General features: G+C 39.3%; 1 protein-coding gene across 4 annotated transcripts in view; it reads left to right on the forward strand.

The window, feature by feature from the left end:
* Positions 1-24586, forward strand: part of PAX3 (paired box 3) — a 75062-nt gene extending 50476 nt beyond the window's left edge. For all 4 annotated transcript variants that reach the window (XM_039722421.1, XM_039722423.1, XM_039722422.1 and 1 more), the window contains exons 6-9: positions 9868-10033; positions 11122-11336; positions 22187-22433; positions 22961-24586. In XM_039722421.1, coding sequence (XP_039578355.1) covers positions 9868-10033; positions 11122-11336; positions 22187-22433; positions 22961-22995 — 663 coding nt within the window. In that variant the 3' untranslated portion in view covers positions 22996-24586. The remainder of the gene's footprint in view (positions 1-9867; positions 10034-11121; positions 11337-22186; positions 22434-22960) is intronic.
* Positions 24587-24861: the final 275 nt, after the last annotated feature.

Here is a 24861-nt window from a genome sequence, read left to right on the forward strand (position 1 = left end):
GTTTAAGAGAACTGCTTTGAAAAAACTTTTGTGTCTTCCCATTAATTGTTCCGTACTTACCATGAATATAGTACAGAATCTTTGAAGAAGAAAGTCTGGTATCCCCATTTGTTTGCTTTATGCACTTGACAGCACTCTGCATGTAACAGCTCAGCTGTTGGGCCAGTTTATAGTTACCTAACTGGTTTCATCTGTTGTTGTCTGGGTTTTCCAGGCATTAAAAAAGGAGAAAAAAAAATTTTAAATGAAAATGTGTCTACAGAGCCATGCAAGTGAGGAAGGTGGCTGGTGCAGTATCTACAGTTCACTTTTGGGTTAGATTTTGAAGTTGACTTGACATAAATTCTGTAATATCTCTTTTATACCAACTCTTAATTCAAAAGAAAATAAGTGCTCAAATAACTTCTAGGCCTTCACAGCCTCATGTAGATCTGGGCTGTCTAAAACAAGCTAATGTTTTAGAGTTGATTTAAATTTTTTTTTAAAAAGCACGAGCCTGGATTTTTAGCTGTCTAAACCTAGGAAAATAGCAGCTAAATTGACCTGGAATAAACTGCACCTCAGAGTTCAAGTTTTGATTAGGACTTCTCCTGTTTAATATCAAAGAAACACATGCTTGAAAAGTTTAATACTGCAGGCAGAATCTTCTGCTGCTCTTTCACCACTTGACATCTATGAATTGCTGGGAAAAGTATGCCCCTTTTAAATCAGTCTGACTTGCAAGTCTTACTAACTAATGTGTGGTTGGGTGACAAGGAAAATGTTGAAGCATGTGATCTAACAAAGGAAATGAGTGGTGACTTGTGGTCTGACCAAGGATACAGGTGAATTTGGTTTCTTTGGTAAAACTCTTATTATGGTTTGACCTTTGAAACTCAGCCTGAGGCATCCAGACTGTGCAAACTGAAATAAGCAATACAAAACACCTCTCTGACTTTTGAAGACAATCACACCTATTGCAGCATGGCTGTATTATTGAGTGTCTGTCTTGAAAGGCTCAGACTTTTTACCTGCTAAATGTTTTTGCAGAAGACTTCACGCCACATTTCTTGTAAGTGTTTATTATGACTCTGGGAGAAAATCAGATGTGCGGATGAATTTGTCTGGAAGGCAAACTCAGCTGTGCATGACTTTTCTTAACATGTTTACTAAGTGAAATGCTTGCAAAACAGCTCCATAGATAGACTTAGGCCAGGTAAGACCAGATCAAGCCCCAGGAATCATTTGCACACAAACATAACAAAGATAACTTGCTTCACAAGTGTTGTTAGCAAGACAAATGGGATCTCGGAGATGATGTTTTGGTCTATGTTAGCTTCAGTGGAAAAATACGATAAAATGAAAAAGACCTTGTTCATGTTTTTCTAAATCAATGACCCACAGCTAGAAGAAAAGCAGAACTCTCATTAACATAACAGCTGTCTTAATGTGGCTTTAACCCTGTGACTTTTTGCATTCCTCATGGCTTCCTTGGTTCCCTCGAGACGCATCCTGTCTCACACCACTCGTATGATCTACAGCCTCACGAATTCCCCAGTACCTCTGACATGGATATTTTACCTAACCCAGCATGGAAGAGAGTTCCCAGTCAATCAATGATTAAAATACCAGAACAAAACCTTTCTGGATTAAAGATGAGCTGGGGTTGAAGTAACCAGCCTGTGGGCAGTTTCCTAGTGCACTCCATCTGTCTGGTACACTTGAAGGCTGGCAGAATGATTTAGCAGTGGATTAAGGGATACAGGATTTGCCTTATCAGCATTCAGCACCTCTCTATAGCCCCTTAAAATAGCCACGTATTATGGGCATGAAATAAAAGACGACCTGTGAAAAGAAAATAACCCTAAGAGACTTGAGGCTGAGAGGGCTGGATAGCCATACTGAAGTAGCATTCAAGCTTTCTTAGTCACACTTCTTTTTTGGTAACATTATGATAGAGATCAGAGATACCAAATTTTATATGGATATATACACAAAGGTCTCTTTGACTGCTTCCCAATAAAGCATTATCTAAAAGAGCTGGCTCTTGCAGCCTGAATCCAACTAAGCCCAGAAATTTATTTATTTATTTCCTGTGGAACTGGAAGGTCCAATTCTGTACAGTAGTTTTATATTGCCTAGGCAGTTATTTAGTTGGTTACAACCGGATCAACCTTGCTATTCCCTCAGTCCCTCTGTGCAGTACTTGCATCTCATGTTTGGTTTTTTCTACTCTGCCACCCTGTGCTTCCCCTTTCCTTCTGTTCCCTGAGGCTGTCTATTACTCTGGTGAAAGGAAGAATCTTACACCACTGAACCATGGTTTCCCTCACTCTCCCACTGCTGAAGGATAACCAAATGCATGTTTCTAACCTGGTTACTTGGAGGTGGGGAAAAAACTTGCCTCTGGTCTGGGATCAAGTGTGGAACATGTCAGCCCCTAAGGGGAATTTTTTGAGAGCTACAAGCAACTGAAAACAGACTTTACACTGTGAGTGTTATTTGTGTACCTAATCATGGGAACAGGAAAGGCTTTTGGGGAAAGAAGTGTTCCAACAAACTCCACATTGTAAGAGTCACGAGATGTGTAACTGTAATCACGGCAAATATTTCAACACTGGGTGTAATAACGAGTTAAAATGCTCCCTCCAATTCCTCCTGCAGCACTTTCCACTCAAGGTCCGTTGAGTTTTTTCCCCCAGTGTTTGAACCTAGATGTAATGTGGAGCCAGGACAACCTCTTCTGCTGCCTCTTAAGGCACTTGCTCTTCTCTGTAGATGCAGAAGGAAGAGGAGAGTTCTTTGGTCTTGTGAGATTATCAGATAAAATTCAGAAAGATAAGCACAGTTCCAAAGGAGGACCTTTCCTTTAAAAATAAACAAAAATAGTGATACTCTGGGAATGTGAAGTTAAAGATTTGCAGTTTTTGAGTAAAAATTGCAACTCTGCAGTAGTTTACCTGTCCAATTTAAAACCTCATTGAAACCATTGCTGTGTTGCAGTGCAGGTCCTTAAGGTCTGTGGCCTGGTTTTACTGACAATCTGAAGGCAAGTTTGGAAAGTGAATTTATCTCCAGTGTAGATCAAAGGGTCTTTCTGAACTTCAGAGCTGTGGAGTTATGGTTTCTGTAAGAAATTGTGCATCAGGAATGAAGTGGGTAGTATCTTTTCTGGCCACCTTTGATTCCCACAGCAGGCTTGTTTTTAGACCTGGATGAACTGGGCACGCTTTGGCAGGAGCTTGGGCCTGTTTTGGATTGATGGTGGGGAGTGTTTACGTCAATCTTTTGGCAAAAGATTTTTAAATAAGGTTCAGGTTTGTCCTGTGGCTGGCCAGGAACCTGCCTTGGCCAACGGGGGCTGGCCGTGCAGGCAAATCTTTTGGGGCTCTGTGTTGATGGCAGGCATCCCAAATTGCCAGAGATGTGGGGCATGGGCTTGTGTATTGGACTATGTTAAGGAGTGCCCCAGCTGTATGGATCCTTGGGGCAGGAGGCCCTGCTGTGAGAAGCAGCTGGCACATGGCCTCCCTGTTTAATTCCAAAATGCAATAGGAAAAATTTGTTTGGATTCTTTTTCATCCATGAATAATGGTGAAAAAGAAGGGCAAGTCAGGAAGGATTCTGAATCATGACTATTTCCCACCCTGAAGAGTTTCTTCTCAGTTTTAAACTGATTTGCTTGAAGAAATTAAAAAAAAAAAAAAAAAGAAAAAAAGTTGTTTATCAACAGAGCATGTCTGAAAATTTAGGCACATCTCTCCAGGCTACTAGCATGGAATTGAATGTTCCCATGTCAAACTTGTAATCATCTTGTAAGCTATTGTAAAAACCTTATTATAACCTCAACAAATAAGTCCCAAGAGTTCAGATGTCTTGAGTAGCTAGAAGAAAAATTATTGAAAAAAATGTATTTTAAGTGTTGTGCTTGGATGTTATTTTCTTTGCTTCACTGTGGTACAGGGGGGGAAAGACTTTGGAGAGGAGTAAGGGGAAAGGTGAGAGAAGTTAGGACTCTTGAGCTAGTAGTAAAGTTTAAAGGCTCTCAAGTCCAATTTCTCAGCTTTAGTAGTATTTTTTTCAGTAGAAAACAGTGAAAAGCACTCTCTGAGAAATCACTGGGGAGGGGGAATCTGTGCCAAAAAAAGTCTTAATTTGCTTTCCGCTCCTCTGAAATGGTTTGAGCATATACACTGAACTGCCCAGTCCTATGGGAAGATAGGGCAAAGGAATGCAGGATGGATTCAAGAACACTCAAGACTCACTTTCATCAGATCTTTAGTTATTCCTGATGTGGTTTATGGAGAATTTCTGATGCCTTTTCTTGAGACTGAATCTCTTGCATCATAAAAAGGCTAAAGAAAGAAAATGCTGTGTGCATCCAGCAGTAGATAACCCTGTAATTGGAGGTCCCCCCTCCTTGTAAAGGGGAAATTCTTATGGGTAAATTAACCAACTGCATTCATATGCAGGCCCAAGAGGACATTTTTAAATATAAAGGAAAAGAGGGATGTGATTTTGATTGTCTCTTTCTGGTCTCTGCTGCCTAAGGGCTCTAATTAGTGTCACTTTAACTTATAAATACACAGCTCAATTTGCTTATTACTCAATAATTTTCAGAACTATTCAGCTGCAGATTTTTAGAAGTATTTTTGTAGGAATGAGTCAAAGTTTTCTCAAAGAAACCTAAGAGATTGGAGTATGTTGGATCACACTGGGGGGAGGTTGAAAGTCCCTATTCTCTTTGGCACAGGCTAGTGACTTTCTGATCTGTGGTTTTTTTGTTTTGTTTTATTTAGTGTGTAGTGTGTTGGGTTTAATTTGAACTTTCTTTGCTTTTGAGTTTCTTTTTTTGTGCAGTTCACATTTTTTGATTTTTTTTGTTCTTTTTTTTGTTGTTGTTGTTTTGGGGTTTTGTTTGATTTATTTTTCCCTTTTATTCCCACCTCCCTCCCTCCCTGTATGTTTTCAAAGAACTCTGGTTTCTAGCACACTGATAACTGGCAATATCCTAAACAGCATCACTTCCCATATCCATAAAGAGCAGGCTTCAGCAAGCAGAGAACACTTAGCATTGTGACATTCCCTCTGGTGGCCATGGCAGGCTGCTCTCAGCAGGCTTTGTGATGCTGTGGGGGACATGGTGTGCATCTGTATGCAGTGGACCTTATCCCTGTGAGGCTGGGGCTGTGCAGATGTCACAGTCAAGCTTATTTTTCAACTAGTTGTGCTAAAAAAGCAATTATTTTTCTACTCTTTATTCATCCTGTGGTTGCTCCCTGGCAGTGCTCTCCCTGCAACTCTTAGTACTGATACCCTGGTGAGCTAGGATGGAAAATCACCCTACTGAAAAAAAAAAAAAAAAAAAAGAAGGAAGGATAAAAAACTTATTTCCTGTGCACACCCTCAAAGGGCTGCTGAAGTAAGTGGGGTCTGGCATCTGTAGGGGCTGCAGGAGCAGACCCTGAAGGTGTCTGTAGCAGTTGTAGCAGTCACACTGCCATGTTTTGCAAAGGTAACAGAGTCAGCTCTGCCTGGGCTGGTGGAGCTCAGCTTTGTTTGCAGTTTCCTTCTTCAGCCTCCCCTCTTCCCAGGGCACCCCTGCTGCTTCTGGCACAGCCCACATTCTTTCCCTGGTGGAACATCCGCTGAGGACTCTGGCTTCCAGGATGGTCAGACTTTGTTTTGAACATATGAATTTTGTGGGAAGGGAGAGGTGGGGAATAGTAGGTTGGGGGAGCCAGTTACCATGAAAAATATAATGAGAAAAAACTGAACCAAGTCCTCCCTCCCCCCATCTAGAATCCATCTAAAATTAGAAGTGCCATTAACAATACATCAGTCTCTCGACTTTTGTGTTTCTGGCACTCATGCTTGCAATGGTCAGGACTTTGTATAACAAAATATCCATGGGTTTTTTGCAACATTCACATCTTGAATGTTTTTCCCTGTTGAATCAGAGATCTTTTTGCCTTAAAAGCACATACAGCACTCTGTGTTTATGATCAGACTGTCGAAATGTCAAGGCTAATTACACTAGTGTGTTCCCAAGTGAATAAATGCATCTTCTAAAGAATATCCTGTTGAGATCAACAAAATAAGATATTGGCATGATCACTTGCAAACTGCTTTAAGAAAAAATGATAATAAGAGGCAGGATCCAAATATCAGGAAACAGAGATGGAAGAAACCTATTAGTTCACCTTATCCATCTGCATTGGTGCAAAATACAGTTTTTATGTTCTGTTGCAGAGTGATTTCTTTTTTGGTCAGTCCAGTCCCAGGTGCTTAAAAAACTGGAGCCTCCAGTACTGAAAGTGCTACTTTCCCCCTGTTTTGTTCTGTATTTCATCCTATTCAGTTCTGTTTTCAAGCCATAAATGTTGGCCAGACATTTGGACTCAAGTTTGTTTCCAAATCATCTGGATCATTTACATTCCATCTTTGAAAGTGACACAGGAACTGAGGAGTCCAAGCCTCACTACGGTGAGTGTGACTTGGCTTCTGTGCAGACAGTTTCTGAATGCTCGGGTCCCTCAGCCAAGACATGTTTCCTCTGTCCATTTTTAGATAGTTTAGACTTTGATTTCTGTTGTGCCCACTGCAGGGTGGCACTTTCTCACAGGATGACACTCGGGATCTCCTCCAGGGGCTGCTTTGTACTGGCAGCATCCCTGCAGCCAGGTGATGATTGTGCCTCTCAAAAGGAGATTGTGGGAGAACAGGAGCATCCTGCTAGATTTCAAAAGGCCACTTATAAGATGAGAATTTTGTCATGTTGGTGGAAGTTGAAATCTGTTGCACATAAGGGGACACTGTATTTAAATCATATTGGAAATGTATAAACAAAAGAAAATATTCCCCCAGGTTTTTACAATATGTTTCTAAGCAGGCACACTGGCTTGTGGTGACTGGATTTATTTTTAAGTCTTGGCTTGAGATTAGCAAAGTTTTTTCAAGATTTCTTTAGTGGTAGTATTGTACATGGATTTTTCATGATACATGAGGATTTAAGAAATGAAAAAAAAATCCAAATTCTTGAAATAGATCAAGGTAACTGACTGTAGTCTAAGGGAAATATTACCATTAAACCCCCCATTAATTTCAGTTAAAATTACGTCTTCTGAATAGGTTCTGAACTCAACATTCGTAATTCTGTTCAAGCTTCTGAATAAATCTTGGGATTTGACTAATTTTAATAAGCATTGCATAAAATGTAAATAAAATATTTAGGTTTCAGTTATTTAGTTTTTAGTAACTTTTTCTTGATTTGGTGGCTTTTGTATTTTTGTTTTCTTATGTGCCTCTACCATTCTGTAGTGATGAACTTGTGTGGTATTAGTGGCAATAAGGCTTCCTCTGCAGGTTTGAACTTGTTCAAGGGGTTTTGGTGAGTTAATTTTGGACTAACTCTGGTGCTAGTCAGGTGCCATCTGCCTTCCTGCCACTGGGGAAAGCAAGAGGCCAGTGCCAGAAGACAGTGCCAGTGCCATGGGACATGGGTGCCCATCAAGTAGCACTCATTTGGCACATCCCAATCACACAGGACTGAGGTGACAATACACATCCTTGTTTCTGCACCCCTGCAGGGTCCCACTCAGTATAATGGGGCTCCAGGTGGCAACAAAGCTCTGTGCAAGGATGTCCCTTGTGTGGCTGCTGCAGACTTTTTGATACTGTTTAGTGTGTTCCTTTCAGAGATGTCTAATATGTAGCTGCAGTTGTGGAAAAAATGCAAGTCTACAAAATAAGCCAAAAATCTGTCCGTAAATAAAAAAATAAAACTTGTTATTTATGTAAATTGTTTTCTACTGAATTAAAGTTTGGGATTTGACTGATTTTAATAAAGATCTGGAACTTGAAGCAAATGTTTATCTGTAGAGAAAATGAAACCTCATTACCTCACTTTCCTCAGTGAAATCCATTCATGTAGCCGAGTTCTTCTGTTCATGTTCCCAAAACACTTGGAGATCATGAGATAACCCTCTTGACCTGAAGAAGAGAGAGTGTCAAGGCAAAAAGCCACAGTTAATGACCTGGGTCAGCTCATTACAACAAGCATTTGCTGTTCCCTGGTCACTCTTTGACCTCCATTATCCTTCCTAAGTGCTCTTTGGATCTTTAGCAAGGTCCCTCTCTTGCTCTACAGGCTGAGTTTAGACCCATCCTCAACTACTGCTCATTGCAGGTTTTGCATCTCCACCCCAGTGCCTTGTCCTTGCCAGCTGCTTTCAGAAATGGTTCATGTTGAGACAGAGGGGGTTAATGTGTACAGCAAACAACAAGAGAGGGATTTGTGACAGAGAACAGAGGCTCCACCTATCCCTCTGTCCTAGATCTTAAACTGGAGTGGGAGTGGATAATTGAGGAGTAGACGTTGCAGCCAAAGAAGAAGGCAGCTGTGTGAACTGAGCATCCCATTCTGAAAAGAGGATGAAGTCAGAACAAACTGCATCGTGACAGATGGCCTATGGCAGAAACCAGATGGCCCAGTGAGTCCCACCACTCCTGTCATGAAATAGCAAGCAGAGGAGAAGCTCACAGTGCAGCCCAAAATGTTGTTATCCTCTGGTGTGAGGGCCGCTCATGGTTTGTAAAAGGTGTTACACTTAGAATCCCAGTCTGTGATGCCTGATTCATAATCCAGCTTGTTGGAAGGGTTACAGATCTGAGGCCCATCTTCTACCAACACTTCTATATATGGCTCATCAGCTAACGTGCCTCAGTGGCTTTCAGGCCAGGCTGCCTTACAGGCTGTACAGATCTACTTTATCAGCTATTAACACTCAGTTGAGGGCTTATCTAATTAATTGTATCTATAGATGAGCACCACAGCTGCTTCAAGGTGTAGGATTATGAGCAACTGTCTCATACAAATGTGTGCCGTCTCTATTACCTGAACCAACCTGAACCAACAATTCTTTCCCTCAGTGCTCCACCACGGAGCTGAGAGCTGTAATCAGGAGCCTGCTCTGACCCCACAACAAGGCAATGTGCCTCACCCTTCTCCAGGCACCCCTGCATTCCTTGCCCTTCCAATTTGTGATGTGTGGAATTGTTATAATATCAAAATTAACAAATGTGTTTTGCAACTCCTAATATATCTGCATTTGTGATGTCTTGCCTCTTTGTATCTTGGATGTAGTAAGAACCATCCAAGACTTGGAAAGCTTAAAACACAAACTGAGACTGATGTGAAGAAAAGCAGATTTATAGCTAAAATGTCCCACAAATCCAAACCCCATCTGGTTGGTGTGCTGTCCTGGGAACAGATTTCAAAGGGGTTCTGAAATGCTAATCTAGTACTGAAGTTCTGACCTACTGTTTTGTACATATGTGAACACATGAAAACTTGCTGGGAGGGATTTGTGTATTTTGTACAGAGGGCTTGTATTTTTCTAATTAAAACCTTGAAGTTCTGTTGGTCATTAGGGCAATATAGTATCCCAATATAAAAGTACATGTACCTTCTAACAGTGTATTAAGTGATGCCACTTACTTGTCAGCAAATTAAAGACAATACAGTACAGATGAAATAGCTTTGGCTGGCACTTAGATTAAGTGGAGAAGTTTCTCCTTTGTCATTAAATCTGCCACAGTAAAGATAGTGATTAAAACCACTAAAGCTTGAAAGAGTAGACAATTTTTTTTCTCAGGAGTGGCTGAATTTGAGAGGAAACTAGGGATCAGAATTTCTGTGTTGAATCTGTTGGGCCATGGAAATGTGTGCCAAGGGCAACTTTCTTGTCTAGGAGTACTGAATTCAGTGTGTATCTTCTGCCTCTCTCATCTCAGACACTGAGTGTGTTTGAAATACAACGCCATTATTTCTGATACATCTGTATTAAATGTGCAAAAATCAAATGTTCATGTTTGAAACATTTGCAGGTCTGGTTTAGTAATCGTCGTGCCAGATGGAGGAAGCAGGCAGGAGCCAACCAACTGATGGCTTTCAACCATCTGATCCCTGGAGGATTCCCACCCAGTGCCATGCCGACTTTGCCAACGTACCAGCTCTCTGAGCCCTCCTACCAGCCCACCTCCATACCCCAAGGTACAGTAGCCTGCAGGTACTTGGTTAAAATGCTGTTGTTGAGGGGATTTCCTGTGCTCATCAACTGTAAAAATATTTTCTTTTCTAATTAGTTGGCCAATTCAGGGTCTGGCTCAGGGTGGATCCTGCAAGCCTGTTTATTTTAAGCATGTAAGAACTGAGATTTGTTTTGCTGCAAGAAAGGGATGGTTCCATGTGAAGGGTGCTCTCCAGAGAAATAATCACCTTCTGCCCAGCAGGCATGCAGCTTTGGTAAAGTGATGGACACTCATCCCTGTCCACTGCATTGGCCTCCTTTGCTGGAAGTGTTTGGTGTGATGTAGAAAGAGACAGGTGCACTCTTTGTTGTGACTCTCAGTGATGGAGTATTGGAACTTCAGTAAATACTCTGAATATTTATCTGATGGTGGAAAAAACAGCTATTCAGACCACCTTGTTTCACATCAGTCAGTAGCCAGTCCCAGTAGGGTAAAAATTTTTCTTAATGTTGTCAGAAATTCTGTGAACTTTGATGGACTTGAATGGGAGGGAACAGACCCTCTAATCTAGGCTTTGTTAGATTGTAATATTAAATAAAAAAAATATGAGTGAGATTTTGTAAAGTAAGTTATGCCCTCTTATTGCTTTCTCCTTGAGATTTGGATCCTAACTCTTGGAGGAGGTTCTAATTGAGGGAATTTTTCAAAGCCCAGGCCTTCTTCCATCCATTCCTTGACTTGATACAAACTGTGGTGGGATTTCTGAGCTGTGACCAGGAGGGGAAAGCTGGTCTTATAAAGAAATAAATATTTCCCTTTATTTTTATATATAGACATATAAAAAAAAATACTGCTGACAATATGTGCTCACTAAGGGTTGTCTGAAAACCACATGTCTGTTGTTATGATATTTACAGTCTGTTTAAGAATTTTTTGTGTAAATTCACAGGCCAGTTAAATATCCAGCAATATTACAGATTTACTTTTCTACTTAACCAGTATTTAGATGCAGGTTCTGATGCAGTAATCTTAAGCTGAGCTTCACATAATGAATTTATTATGCCAGAAGTAAAGGAGGAAAACATATCAACATGTTTCTTCTGCTTCCAGCCGTGTCTGATCCAAGCAGCACCGTCCATAGACCTCAGCCTCTCCCTCCAAGCACTGTACACCAAAGCAGCCTCCCTTCAAACCCAGAGAGCAGCTCTGCCTATTGCCTGCCCAGCACCAGGCATGGATTTTCCAGCTATACAGACAGCTTTGTGCCTCCGTCCGGGCCCTCCAATCCCATGAACCCTGCCATTGGCAATGGCCTCTCACCTCAGGTCAGTCCTGTGTTTTCAGACAGAGGATTTGCTGTATACCAGAACCAAAGAGTCTATTCCCTCAGGCCACAGTATAATGAATTGCCAAATTTAAACCATAATGTATTCTTTATATAAGCCACATGATTTCAGTTTGCTGGTTTCCTTTTTTTTTTTAGATTTTTTTTCCTCCTACTGGCTGAATAAAGAGTCATAGCTTATATTTAATTTCAGCAGATTTATAATGGAATCATGCAGACTTCATGTTTGCATCCAGTTGTCAAGCATTTGTAATGTACTGCTCTTCTCCTGAAGAAGCATGGCTAGGTACAGAAAACAGAGCTTGTATTTTTTTCTGTGAATAAAATATCTCATTAAAAATAACATCATCAAGATTTTACCAAGTGGTCCAGGAAAATTATGGGCAAGTTGTATGAGGAGAGTTCCAAGGACTAAGAAATGTGTATTGAGATGAGCTGTAATCGAGTTATAAATACATAAATTAGGAGCATTACTGCTCTTTGGCAACATATAAATGCATGAATACCATAATTGTTTTTCTAATTTGCGTGAGCTCTTTTAAGGAAATCAGGTTAATAAATTGCCTGATAATTGAGTGTCAAAAGATTGGTTAAATTTTCCTACACACGGCATCTGTCTGAAGCTGACATTATTAGTTAAAGCTTGAATAGATGGTAGTTTATTTTATTAGCAAGAGCTTTGCCCAGGTGCTTGGAAAGAGATGTCCACTAAATTCTGAGGAGTCACAAAGAAGATGCAATCTATAATTACAATCAGGAATCTCTTCAGGGCTGAAAGTGAGAGTTTTAACAGCTTTATCTGCTTTCTACCCTTTTTTCCTCTCAGTGGTTAGAAAAACAGAGAGAAGCTCAGAATGACACAAATGAAAAGTGAAAAGACAATTATACTCAATTACACACTAATCACTGACTATCACCACTGCCTAAGCAGGGAGAGGGCATTCTAATAGGCAGAAAATGAGATTTTAATGGCACAAAGGGTGGCCAAAATAACGACTCGTATATCTTTGCCTCCTTCGTTTTCTTCAACTTGTGGTTTGCATCTCGGGAGTGCAGTTCCTGGTTCCTGTGCAACGGTGATAACTCTGTGCAGCTGAAAAGTTCAAAGGCTCTGGAGTTGAAAAGAATGAATAACAAAGGCAATGAAATAAACATTTTTGCCCAAAGGCAAAAGTTCATAAACCCTTTTTTGTAACGGTAAATGTAATTAAGATTCACAGATTCCTATAGCATGGAGTGTGGTACAAAACTTCATGGCTTGAAATCTCAGGAAAAAAATACCAACAGAAAAACAAAAGGATGTACTTCCATCAAGACTTGAATAGATTTTGTTTGAAAGAATTCTGATTTCTAAATGCAAACTTCAGCTAAATCCATGACATTATATTAGTTGTTTCTTTTTTTTAATGGCTAGTTTCATAGTGTGCAAGGCTTCCACATTTTGGACGTAATTATCTATCTGGTTTTCAATGTTAATCCTTATAAAGTGTTGTTAGTGTCAGTTTAAATGTGTGTTGGTTCTGACTATGGAAAATGTGATCTCTTTTTTCCTCCCTTTCACAAAGCTTTTATTGTCTGTGACACAGAAGTGGAGCACAACAACAGTAAAGAAATCTTGTGATGGCTGGGTAAAATGGGACAAAAATGTGAGGCCAGGTCTCCTCCTGCCAAAGTCTTGCTCATTTGAGGTTTGATGTAATCAAAAGTAGATTCTGTGCTTTTTTACACCTAGCCCTGTCTTTACCCTAGGAGACTTCTGTTTTATTGTTTGTTTATTTGTTTTCCTTAGACTTCTGAAACCTTTTTCTAACCTAGTGCTTAGCACTTCTGTCTGTGTCCAGCAGCTTTACCAACAGGTAGAGCTAGGTTTAGGGGGATGTTGATCCCTTTAAAGTTGACATCATGCTTTCATTGCTCTGTGCATAGTGGAGATTACTTAATATCCATTTTGATTTGGAGCAACTTCTTGGCAGCTAAATGATTTTTCTGTTAAAAATCTTCCCATCAAACAAACAAATGAAAACCCAGACCTGAATTCATGTGGCATTGCCAACAACTCCTCTATATAATTTTTGGTGCCTAAACAATCAGTTAGAGACCTGCATAAAATGTAGAGATTTATAAAGTGACACATTCAGATTTTGTATTTATATAATGCAGTAATACAGCCTCAAACACGTAAATTGTGTGCAACAAATTGTGGGGCTGTAGCAAACCAGTGAAACTCTTGATGTCCAAAGGAACCTCAGCTGCTGGTCACAATGTTGGTGGGTGAAATGTCCATTATTTGTGGGGTGTGTCACTGTGCATCCTCTTTCCATGCTTTCTCAGGGCTCTTCCTGAGGTGTTGAAAGAGAGGCTGAGGTAAGGTAGAGTTGAAAGCCAGCTCTGCACCTGGGGTTTAATGAAAAAGGGAAACAGGAGTTTTCCTGCTGAGTGGGCACGTTGCAGTGCCCTGCCTGTGTGCATGGAATTTAGATGAGAAAGAAAGAGGGCCTGTTTATTAGCCAGTGCATTTTTGACCACAATAAATCTGGGTGTGTGAGTAATTAACATAATGTTTCCACCCATCCATGTGTCTCTTGCTGGCAAGTGCTCCTGACAAACTGAGTCTAAAGCTGAATTTGTGGTGGCTGTAGCAGGGAGGGGGAAGGGGGGGACTTTGTCTGAAGCCCAGATAATATTTTCTGATTAAAAAAAACCGACCCTTAGAACATGCAGAACAAAATCTAATACTAAGATACACAGGCTCATATTCTTAGCAGACTTAAACCTCTCTCTCCTCTTTGTCATTGATTTATTACAAATGGGGGTCTGACACAAAGACATCAGGGAGGCTTTATTTTCTATGTAGAATGTTCCATTCTAACTTTTTTCTTAAATATGAGGGACAACTATGGTATTTAAGGCAAACACCAGTGAAGGTAGAAGACAAGCAGAGACACCTAGGGTGATGTTATTTTATTTTTATTGTGTTAGCCTTGAATTTTGGGGTGAGAGGGGACTGTATTTCTCAGTTCTAGGAAGCAAAATGCTCCATTACGTGCCTGTCTTGCAAGCTGGGTGTTGAAAAGTTGTTGCTCTTGTTTAAAAATATAAGAGAACAGAAAGATTCCACCTCGTTTAATACTTTTTAGCATCAAGACAAGATCTGCAGATATCCTTCAGATGGCTGATTACTCTCCTTGCTCATCTGGTTTATTCAATACTACCTGGATGTGGTGAGAGAACTTCTGTCTTGCAGGCATGCAATGGGTTGACTTTTGCTGGAAAAAGTCAGGGATTAATGTCTTGGGGAGATGGCAGCCTGGAGTGTTTGTATTTCATGAAAAAGCAACTCAACTGCAAGCATGCCATCTCAGCCAGGGCTCTTTAAATATAATGTCAGAAAAGAGATTATTAGTGTGTAATATATGTAAATTGCATATTTTTATGTTTTCTATGCCTATTATGCAGCTTCTTGCCTGTCATGCATACATTTATGGGAATATTGTATTTCCTTTTTAAATTAGGTTTTAGTTGCTCAGTGAATTTTCTTTTAACAAATGTTTTTTTAACTCAGAATTATGAGAGGATAGCATATCTGGATGTTAATGTATGTACACAGGACTTAGGCATGCTTTTGGATTGGCACGGCACTTTATGATTAGTGGCCATCTCTGGCTTTTTGCTGTGAAGCAGAGCAGTGACTGCAGAAACACTTGTCTCCCAACTGCAGGTGTATGGTCTTGGTGAAGGGCAGATTGTTTTAAAGACAGCATATCAGTATTTTGAACTGCTTCATTTAAGATAAGGAAAAAGGCTTTTCCGGTATACATCGGCATCCCCTGACCTCCTCATGTGCTTTTTATTAGTGTCAGAGCAGCAGAGTTTGCCCTACACCAGGTCAGCAGTTTGCTGGTTTGGAGAGTGCTGCTCTGGCTGCTGTGCATCCAGGTGGAGCAGCAATACTCTGCTGGGATTGCTGCCCGCCAGGCCGTGTGCTTCCTGTATTTAACCTGTAGGATATTTAACTTGTAGGATGTTTAACCTGTAGGATAATCCAGGCTTAAACAGCACTTCAGTTTTAAGATTTTACTGGGAGAAGAACAAACATGTGTAACCTGTCTCCTGCTAGGCATAATTGTTTTTTCTCCTTGCCCTCTAGAAAAATTCTCAGATCTACTCTTTCCACTTCCTTGCCTTCTGCCCCCATAATTGAATCAAACCTGTAGCTTTAAAGGCTGCAGTTTTAAAATGGGAAGTGGATTGAGTATTGAATGGGCTGTGTAGGAGATCATAACAGTCTTTAACAAAGTTTGCAGTTTCATGCCATTACCTGCAACTCAGGAAAAATCTTGATAAGAAAATCCCAAACTTTTCCGTGAACAGTAGTAAAGACTCAAGCTGTTTCAAGGTTTCTTTCTTCTACTGTCAAAACATTTCACTGCCTGAGTTTAAGAGTTAGCCTGTAACTCCTTTTGGTGAGATGGATCTTAGGCAATGGGCTTCTCTTAAGTCTTTGAGAGCACTTGGTTCTCATTAACCTGGCATATGCAACTGATGGCAGCTGTCGAATCAGTTAGATATGTTCATATTGTCTTGTTAACTCTGTTTTTAAGAACCAGGGCTAAAAATTTTCATTCCCTCATTAAGAGGGGCAAGAGCAGTGAAAAAAGCAACTATTAATTCATTAATTCATTATACTTTTCCCTATGCCTTCTGTTGGATTACCTTGAGCTTGCTGCTCACAGAAACATTTCATTTGGGTTCAAGTCCCACAGCAATGAGAAGCTCATGATCTTTGGCACAATGCACTTGGCTTTGAGAGCTCTTTGCTTAATGACCCAAGAACATGAGACAGGGCATGGATTCCTTAGTGAGTAAGAAAGTTAATTCACATGATATAATCTTCATGAACACGAGTTTTTGTTTTTTGTTTTTTGTTTTTTTTCTTTTTTAAATTTAAAACCAGAAGTTCAGACAATGGGGTTAATTATTTTTTGTTTCTGTGAGTAAAAGAGATGAGATTCAATAGTTTTGTAATTGTTACTGTGTAAAAATATCAACATGTATTATTTATTTTGTAAATATATTTTATATAAAATATTCTATAGCATTCTATTCTATTTATAGCAGTATACATTTGTAGATAACATATTTACTAAATACATTAATATAGCAGAAAAAATAAACAGGTGACTGTTTAAACTGTATGTTTCTGAATGTCCACCTTAACTTTTCTCTTTTGGTTTGCTTTGCTCTCAGCCATAACAAATCCATACATCCCAATTGTTGAGGGAAGGTGTGTGAGCGCTGAGCTAGTGACAGCTGGGCTGGTGTTCATAATGGCCGGAATCCTTCTTTTGTGTTTGGGGCTGAATAGAAAGTGGGAGGAGGAGAGTTCACAGGCAAAGAGCAACCTAATACTAAATTTAGGCTTGTTATGAATTCTTTTGAGTAATATTGCCATAGTTGAGCATTTAAAGTCATGAGACTCCAGTCTCTGGGGCTGCCTGAAAAAGTTGTGACATGTTTAATTGGATAGATATGCTTATATATTCATAAATTATATGTTCATCTTAGAGCTTTGTTTCTTACCTTTTCAGTCATCTTTGGTTGCTTTTCATACCAAGGGCTCAAGAATCAGCTGATCTTAGAATTATTTTGGTGATATTGGAGTCTGTGATATAGCACTTTAAAGAGACAGGAGTTTTGTGACAGACTGTAATAATGTTTTGAAAATTGGTAATTCTTTGTAGGTCAAAATGTATTTAATGAAAGAATCAAGTTATCCTCCTAATTATAGGAGGTGCTCCTAAATGAGCACCACTGCACCTTCTCTAATTCCAGTGTAGGTACCAGTGATACCTGGTGGTGTGAAATCAGTATCAGGTCTCATTGATATGAGTATTCAGAGGGCCAGATCATCAATGTCCAAAGTCAGTACATTTGCTCTTATTTTCATCAACAAAATATGTGGGTGCCAGCTCTTGCCATTTGGCAAAAAATTGCTTTTTGTCAGGTTTCTTGTATTCAATAGAAATATTCATATATATATATAAAATGAATCAGCAGCGTGGTTCCTATAGATATAGATCCTATAGATATAGATCCATATAGTTAATTAACTTCAATTAATCCTCTAAAATCTCTCATTATAGTGAGTGATAGCAATCCTTTTTGTGTTCTTTCTTGTGCAATATTTTGTTTTTTGAGAGATTTCTCTACAGTGAAGAGAGTGAACAGCAGGTAATGCCATTCATCTCGGAAGGAGTTTAAAATTTTCAGTGTTAGTGATGAATGAGGGTATCTGACCCACATCTGTTTTACATTAGAATGGAACATTGCCCTGACATCGTTAGGAGCATTTGTCAAGATTCCCTGGACAGAGCTTCTGTAAATTACATGCTGCAAATGTGTCAGGGTCAGATAAGAGGATATCATTAACTGTGCTAAAGTTTACTCATGGTTCTGTCAGTTCAACTTAATATGTTAACTGCCAACCATTTTCCTTGAGCTGTTTCATTAAATCTTTCATTCACAGGAGGGGAAAAATAGTATCACTGTACCCAAAAAAATATTGCACATGTTCTTTTCTCATAAATCATATTAATTGCAGGCATGGTCACAAAGCATATTAAACACAAGCATGCGTAAATGAATTAAAACATATGAGAATTTTATTGTGCCTATGGAGGCTCCTACATTCTCAAATACTAACCATGTTAACAGCCAGAATGTTTCATTTCAATAAAATAAGCTTTCTTTTTTTAGTTTAAAGACCTTTATTTTGGTGATAATAGAAGTATTTTCCAGCAGCTGATACTGGACCAGACATTGTGTTCATGCCTTTAAGGCTTTCATCCCTCGAGTTCTCTTTCTCGAGCGTATCCTCAGCTGGTGATTCTGTGCTGACTCCAGCAGCAAGGAATTTGTCCTAATGAATATTTTGGGTTGTTTCAGATGTGTTCTCTAAAAACTTCTCTGCAGACTTTGATTGTTGCAGTCCACTGTGTTCTGTTTACTTATCCATAATTTCCCCTTTGTTTTCTAATAGAGTGATTTTATCAATTATATATTGTATTTTATTGTATAAGCACAAAGGTTGTGCCTTAACATTCCTCTATGTGTTTTGTAAAAGGTGAGAACAAAATATATGTAGCAAAAAAACTTAAATCTGATTTTTTTTTTTTGCATTTATGGGAGTTCTACTCTAAAACAAATTGAAAAGTTATTGTATCACTTTAATGCAGTGTTAGCTCAGCCCTTGGATTCTGGGTCGGTGAGGTGATAATTACTAATTTAGCTTTCCCAAAGTGATTTAGAAGGAAGTACATATTTTCCAGTAATTTGGACGGTATAGAGATTGAATAAATTTATTTTCTACCTTAACTATTATAAAGCAATCATATCTGTTTACTTAGAACTGTACTGCTTCATACCCACAGAAGATCTGAGCTGCAAAATCCAAATCCTTGTGCATCTCCCGTGCAGCTGAGCTGAGGGTGCTGAGCGTCTTGCAGACATGGCCCGTTAATGGATTTCTAATTGATTAGGTGAAAGTTAGCCATGCCCTTCCTGTAACTCCTTGTATGGGTGAGAAGGTCATGGCACATAGCATAGCAAAGACTCCTGCCCTCGGGCTACTTCCCTTAGAGCTTTCAAAACAGACATGACCAAAAATCGAATTATTTAGATACTAATCAACTGCAGGATGATTCTGAGGCCTCTGAGGAAGATATTTCTGGCAAGTTGGTTACTGTTCAGACTTTAGTTTTCTCCAGCTCAGAGACAGACAGCTCAGTGAGTTCTGCTCCAGAATATTTACTAGGTGCACATCCACTTAATAAAATTATACCTAATTATTTTCTAATTTTAAAAAAGTTAAAGTAAATCTCACTAAATGCTAATTTTCATTTGTCAAAGAAAAGAAATCTCTATCCAAATAGAGTTGCTACTGATGTTTCAGTGGCATTTGAGATTCTGTCTGGACCCAGGTTTAAATTTCAAGACAAATCTCCAATTTTAAAATAGCTTCCAATCCGAAAGTTTTTGAGCTCACTCTTTTTGATGGCAAAGTCCAAATAATTTTGTCTCGGATTTTATTCCATTGAAAACATTAAATTAAAACAAACCTCTAGTTGATATCCACAGTTGGTAAAATAGTTATTTACCCAAATTAGCAATCGGTTCTAAAAGTGCTGGCAGACAAGCAGTGATGTGAGAGCCCCGAGGCAGAGAGGAGCTCCCGTGGGATGTGAGCCCAGCCCTGCCCCTTCTCTCTGCTCTTGAACTTGGAACAAAGCGTGGGGAACTCCTGTAAATATCAATGTCACACTGGCCCTACAGGGTAATGGAAAGGGTTCTGCACTTGAGATTTCTGATAAACCCCTGTGCACTCTAAACTGTAGTCAAAACCATGATACTCCTGCCAACGTAAATATTTCCCAAAATAGTAATTGTCTATGTAAATGTTTAACTTATCCCTTTTTTTTTTTTTTGTTGTAGTTCTTTATCTTCTTTTAACTCCACTAGTGTTAATTTCAAAGGACAAAGATAATTATAACTGAATGAACATAGGTTCTAATGTTGTGTCCTGCTGATGCAGTGTCTTTCTCTTCTTTTAACTCCAATAGTGTTAATTTCAAAGGACAAAGATACTTATAACTGAATGAACATAGGTTCTAATGTTGTGTCCTGCTGATGCAGTGTCAGGTCATTAAGCATGCTTCATTTTGGACCATATCAAATTCCAAAGTTATAAGAAAAATATTTGGAATTTCTGAAACAGAAAAGCTTGCTAAAATAATAGAAATTTTAATAATTTTCAGAACAGATTATTAGAACAAAAACTAGAGAGCCCAGTATTTTCAACTTTTGGGGGGTTTTGGCATAAAATGATGTACAGATAACATGATTTTTCAATCTGTGGTGATTTCAGAGTTTTTTTATTATTAACCACAAGTTCTTTTAACAGGTTTTGGGCATTGAATGTATTTGTTAATAGACAATATCTTACATCCTGAATCCAAGTTCATCTTGTTTTTATCAACAAAAGTTTATAAAAAAACTTTTAAAACTTGTAAGATTTCAATATCTGAATGCAGTCTTTGCATATATTTTGGAATTTGTTTTTGCATGAATACTTCAGTTTGTGAAACGTTCAGCAAATACCACTGGTTAAACTCATGTTTTTCAGCTCAGTGAATCAGAAGTGAACATGCCAGTGCTATATGTAGTAACTGCATTTCTTTCTCAGCATTTTTTTTTTTCAGTGAGATATCTTGGGTGCATTTGATGCAAACATATTTTGTGCTCTCGATGCAGGGATCTGGGTTTCTCTTTCTGAGCTACTCTGTTTCTACCTCTTGCTCATTTCCTAATCAGACATGTAAAAACTGTGCAGGTCTTCTTTCCTACCTAAATCGCTATCCCTGGATCATGTTTCTTCTGTTTATTAAGAAAAAACTCCAAGCCAACAATAAAGCAAACAACTCAGAGTGAAAACACAAGCTGCCTTCAATAATAATACTTTTTTAGTTTGTGATGGAAAATAAGTACAATTCCAGGAGGAGCATCAGAACCTTAGGAAACAGATCTGTACTTATGAGGTTTAATTTAGTCTTTAAAAAATAGACTCCAATTAAAAAAAACCAAAACTCTCTTTAGTTCATGGCAAGAATTGCTGCAAAGCAAAATGATTATCAAATAGCACATGTCAGATAATTGTAATGCCTTTTTGGACCAAAAACAGCCTGTAAATTATCACAATATGCAGTTTTGGCAAAAGCTATATGTCACCCATCCATTAGAAGCTGCAGAATGTTTGTCAGGCTCTGTGTGCAATTTACTTCGGCAAAAAGTAAGGAAATCTGAGTCATACACTTATTTTCAAAATGTTCTACAATGGTGTACCAGGAGAGGAAATGTTCACCAACTTGTAGTGGGAGAGATTTTTGAACAGCAAGAACTTTTCACTGCAGTTCCGTGCTTGAAAATGCAGATGCTTTTGAAATATTTTCTTGCTCTTCTACTGGAAATTGTGGCCTGGGGGGCTGGGCTTTTCTAGGGACAAGCATGTCTTTTCCAGTAAACTCTTTTCAGCTACTGATTTCGTAACAGTCCCTGTAGAAGCAGCTTAATAGTGGAGTCATAGCTGACTTGAAGTCGCTCTGGAGTGCCTGACCCTTTCTGTTGTGTCCTCTAACTGTGGTGTTGGAATCAATAACTGGTGTTAGAACCAGCACTTTATTCTTGCACATTGACTTCTTTACAGCACACAGGGCATGCAGCAGTGGGGGTACAGCTGCTCTGCCCCTTTCCCAACCCCAGAACATCAGGATTCTGTGGGATTCTTTGTTACTTCCACCAGTAGTGCTACTGGGATATGCTCCAAACTGATTTCACTGTAATGGTTGTTGATCTTGGAGAAGAAAATGGTGAGCTCTTTCACAGATTTTTATGTTTCTAGATCATGAGGACATCATGGTTAAACAGCCAATAATTGCTTTTTGTTCTCTTATAATTTCATCCTCAAGGAATAAACATCTGCAGAACTCCTAGCTGGGCTGGGATCAGGCACTCTAAAATCATAAAAGTTAAAAAAAATAAAAGTATTCCTTATTTGTCCCAATATCACTTCTTATTGCTTTCTAGCCATCAGATTTTATTTTGGTGGATGATGCAACCAAATTCTACTTCCTCTTGGGATTAGCTACTCAAAGCACAGTTCAAGTATCAAATCTACCTGGTTTAGGAAATCAAATTATAGATTTGAGAACTTCTGTGGTTCTGTAAGCAATGGAGTTCTTAATCTATTTTAACTCTTTCTATTATTCTTCTTTCTAGGTAATGGGACTCCTGACTAACCACGGTGGTGTGCCTCACCAGCCCCAAACTGATTATGCCCTGTCCCCTCTAACTGGGGGGCTGGAGCCCACCACCACTGTGTCAGCCAGCTGCAGCCAGAGGTTAGAGCACATGAAGAGCTTAGACAGCCTGCCCACATCCCAGTCCTACTGCCCACCGACCTACAGCACCACGGGATACAGCATGGACCCCGTCACGGGCTACCAGTACGGCCAGTACGGCCAAAGTGAGTACGGCACTTCGGCACTGGGAAGGGCACCCAGCTGCCCACAGCCTCTGCTGGCTGTCTGTCCGTCTGTCTGTGAGGAAGGGAGTTCTGAGCAGAGATCCTCAGGGCTCACTGCTACCTCTCCTCAAAGCCATGCACTGGTGAGATAGCTGATTGTTCGAGCAGGATTTCTGCTGCATAATTATTTTCTTAAGTGATGTCAACAACATCTTGATGTTATTAATTGTTGAGACATGAAACCTGATTGCCATTAGGTAAAACATAAGAGTTGTCCAAAATGAAATAACCGCTGGCATTCCACTATTAGAAACACATGTTCTTAATGAGGTCAGCTCAAGAATCATTACAGTATATAATCCCAGATACATAGAGTTTTGTCAAACTTGTCCTAGGAATAAAAATATTAGTCCCTTTCCTTTGATACATCAGTATTAAATATGACATTGTCAACCTGTAGTTGGCATGGCCCCATGCTGTGAGGTTGTCACAGCATGACTTAAAAAGCTTCTTTTGCTTTTTTGCAGGTGCCTTTCATTATCTGAAGCCAGATATTGCATAAATGAACTGTCCACTTCAAGTTAAAGCTGGTCTTGTTTTCCGGTCTCACTCCAAGGCTTGGATATGAGGGATCTTCTCAACACAGTGCAGCCTAAACTGGGGCAGTCCCACTGAGAGAAACAAGCTTGTTATATTCTCTCCAGTCATAGCTTTTAGTAGACTTTTGAAGGCTGGGCAAAGCTACACAGAAGACAAAGGCCAAAAGCAATAATGAATAAATGTGACATGCTTCATTATGAGTGGGTATACAAAACAGAGCAGTATTTAACATCACAGCCTGGCAAACATTCCATTTTTTTGTTGTTGTTGAAATTAATGTGCATTGATTGGGACAAATGGAACATTTTGAAACTAAACTTAGAGCAGTTGAGCTCTGTGTACTCTGACTCATCTGACATCCAGTGCTGACTTTAGTCTAACTTTAAAACAGCTCAGTTTCTGAAGCAAGGTTGGAAGAGCCTCTCACTGTACACACTGGAAATTGTCATCAAGAGGAAACGTCACAGTCCCTAGGAAGCTGGATAAGTGTGAAAGACTTCCCAAGCAACTCGTTGGTTACCTTACTGTGCTTTTGTAATCACCTTGGCAATAAATGCCACTCACAGGTTTGGCTTTACCAAGAGAGGAGATCTTGTGTAACATGAAACCCAGATTTTGCCTTTTTGTACGTGTTTTCCCAGTGTGTTTTACCTTTTTAAACAAATATGTGAGACAAAACACCCCACCAACAACGCGACTGATTTTTCATAACTGCCTAGCAATGTGCAATACTGTGTACCTCACACAAACTTTGGGATCATCCAAAGTCATAGATATAGAATCAGAACTATATTTTTGCAGGTACTTTTATTTTTGCAGTGCATAATTCCTGATGATAAAATACAGAAATGTTGCAGTCTGCTGGATTACTGAAATCCAGGTTGCTAATCATGATTTAAAGGTCATCTTCAGGAAACAATAGGAAGAAACGATTACGTTTACATGTTTTTTAGTGCTGTACAGGACATAGACAGAGATGGACCTGTATTTGACACATCTGTTTAAATTATACAGTGATATCCAATATAGACAGTATAATTATAGGAACCAAGGTTTACAAGATGTTTGCATCGTGACATTTTAGAATGTCAATAAATTTGTGTTTTGTGATGTTGAGAGGAAGAGGACGATGGAAGGTGGGATTATTTATTTCTCTCTATTCTTGGAACAAAGAGGGAGGCAGAACACAAATACATTCCTTTTAGAGTTAAGGACTATGAAGTAGTGAGTTAGACTAGGTTCAGTACAGAGGTTAGTTCACACAACGGTCTTAAGGGTGATGGAAAAATTAAATATTATCTTTGTGTTGCAGCCTCTACAACAAAATGTGTTGTAAAAAAAAGAAAAACCCAAACAAACAAACAAAAAATCAAAAAAAGAAAACAAAAAACAAATGTCTTTCATGTAAAAAGTTCAGTAAATATTTACTATTTATAATGAATAAACATTATGAAGACTTTCAAAGCACTGATGATTTTGTCCTAAAATGTAGTATTGTGATAAATACATTGATACATTTTAATCTGAATATCATGAAGAAATAAACCATGTTATCTTCGATGCAGCCTGTAGTCGTTATATGAGTGTATTCTGCACACATCCTGGGCTGTGGGGGCATTGGGCAGCCACTGTGCCCAGGTGCTGCCTGTGTGCCGTGTGGAACTCTGTGTGTGTCTGGCTGTGTGTGAGATAATGAACTTCGCATTTTCTGAGTGCTATGGGTACCAGTAGTGCATGTTCCCAACAAGGGAAAAGCCCTTGCTATGCATTCAAAATGAAGTAGCATAGGTTTAAACCCAGCAGAAGTAGAGCAATTGGGATGGCTTCA

The sequence above is a fragment of the Passer montanus genome, unplaced genomic scaffold (genome assembly GCF_014805655.1).
Source record: "Passer montanus isolate IOZ18808 unplaced genomic scaffold, ASM1480565v1 scaffold48, whole genome shotgun sequence".
NCBI classification, from domain to species: Eukaryota; Metazoa; Chordata; class Aves; order Passeriformes; family Passeridae; genus Passer; species Passer montanus.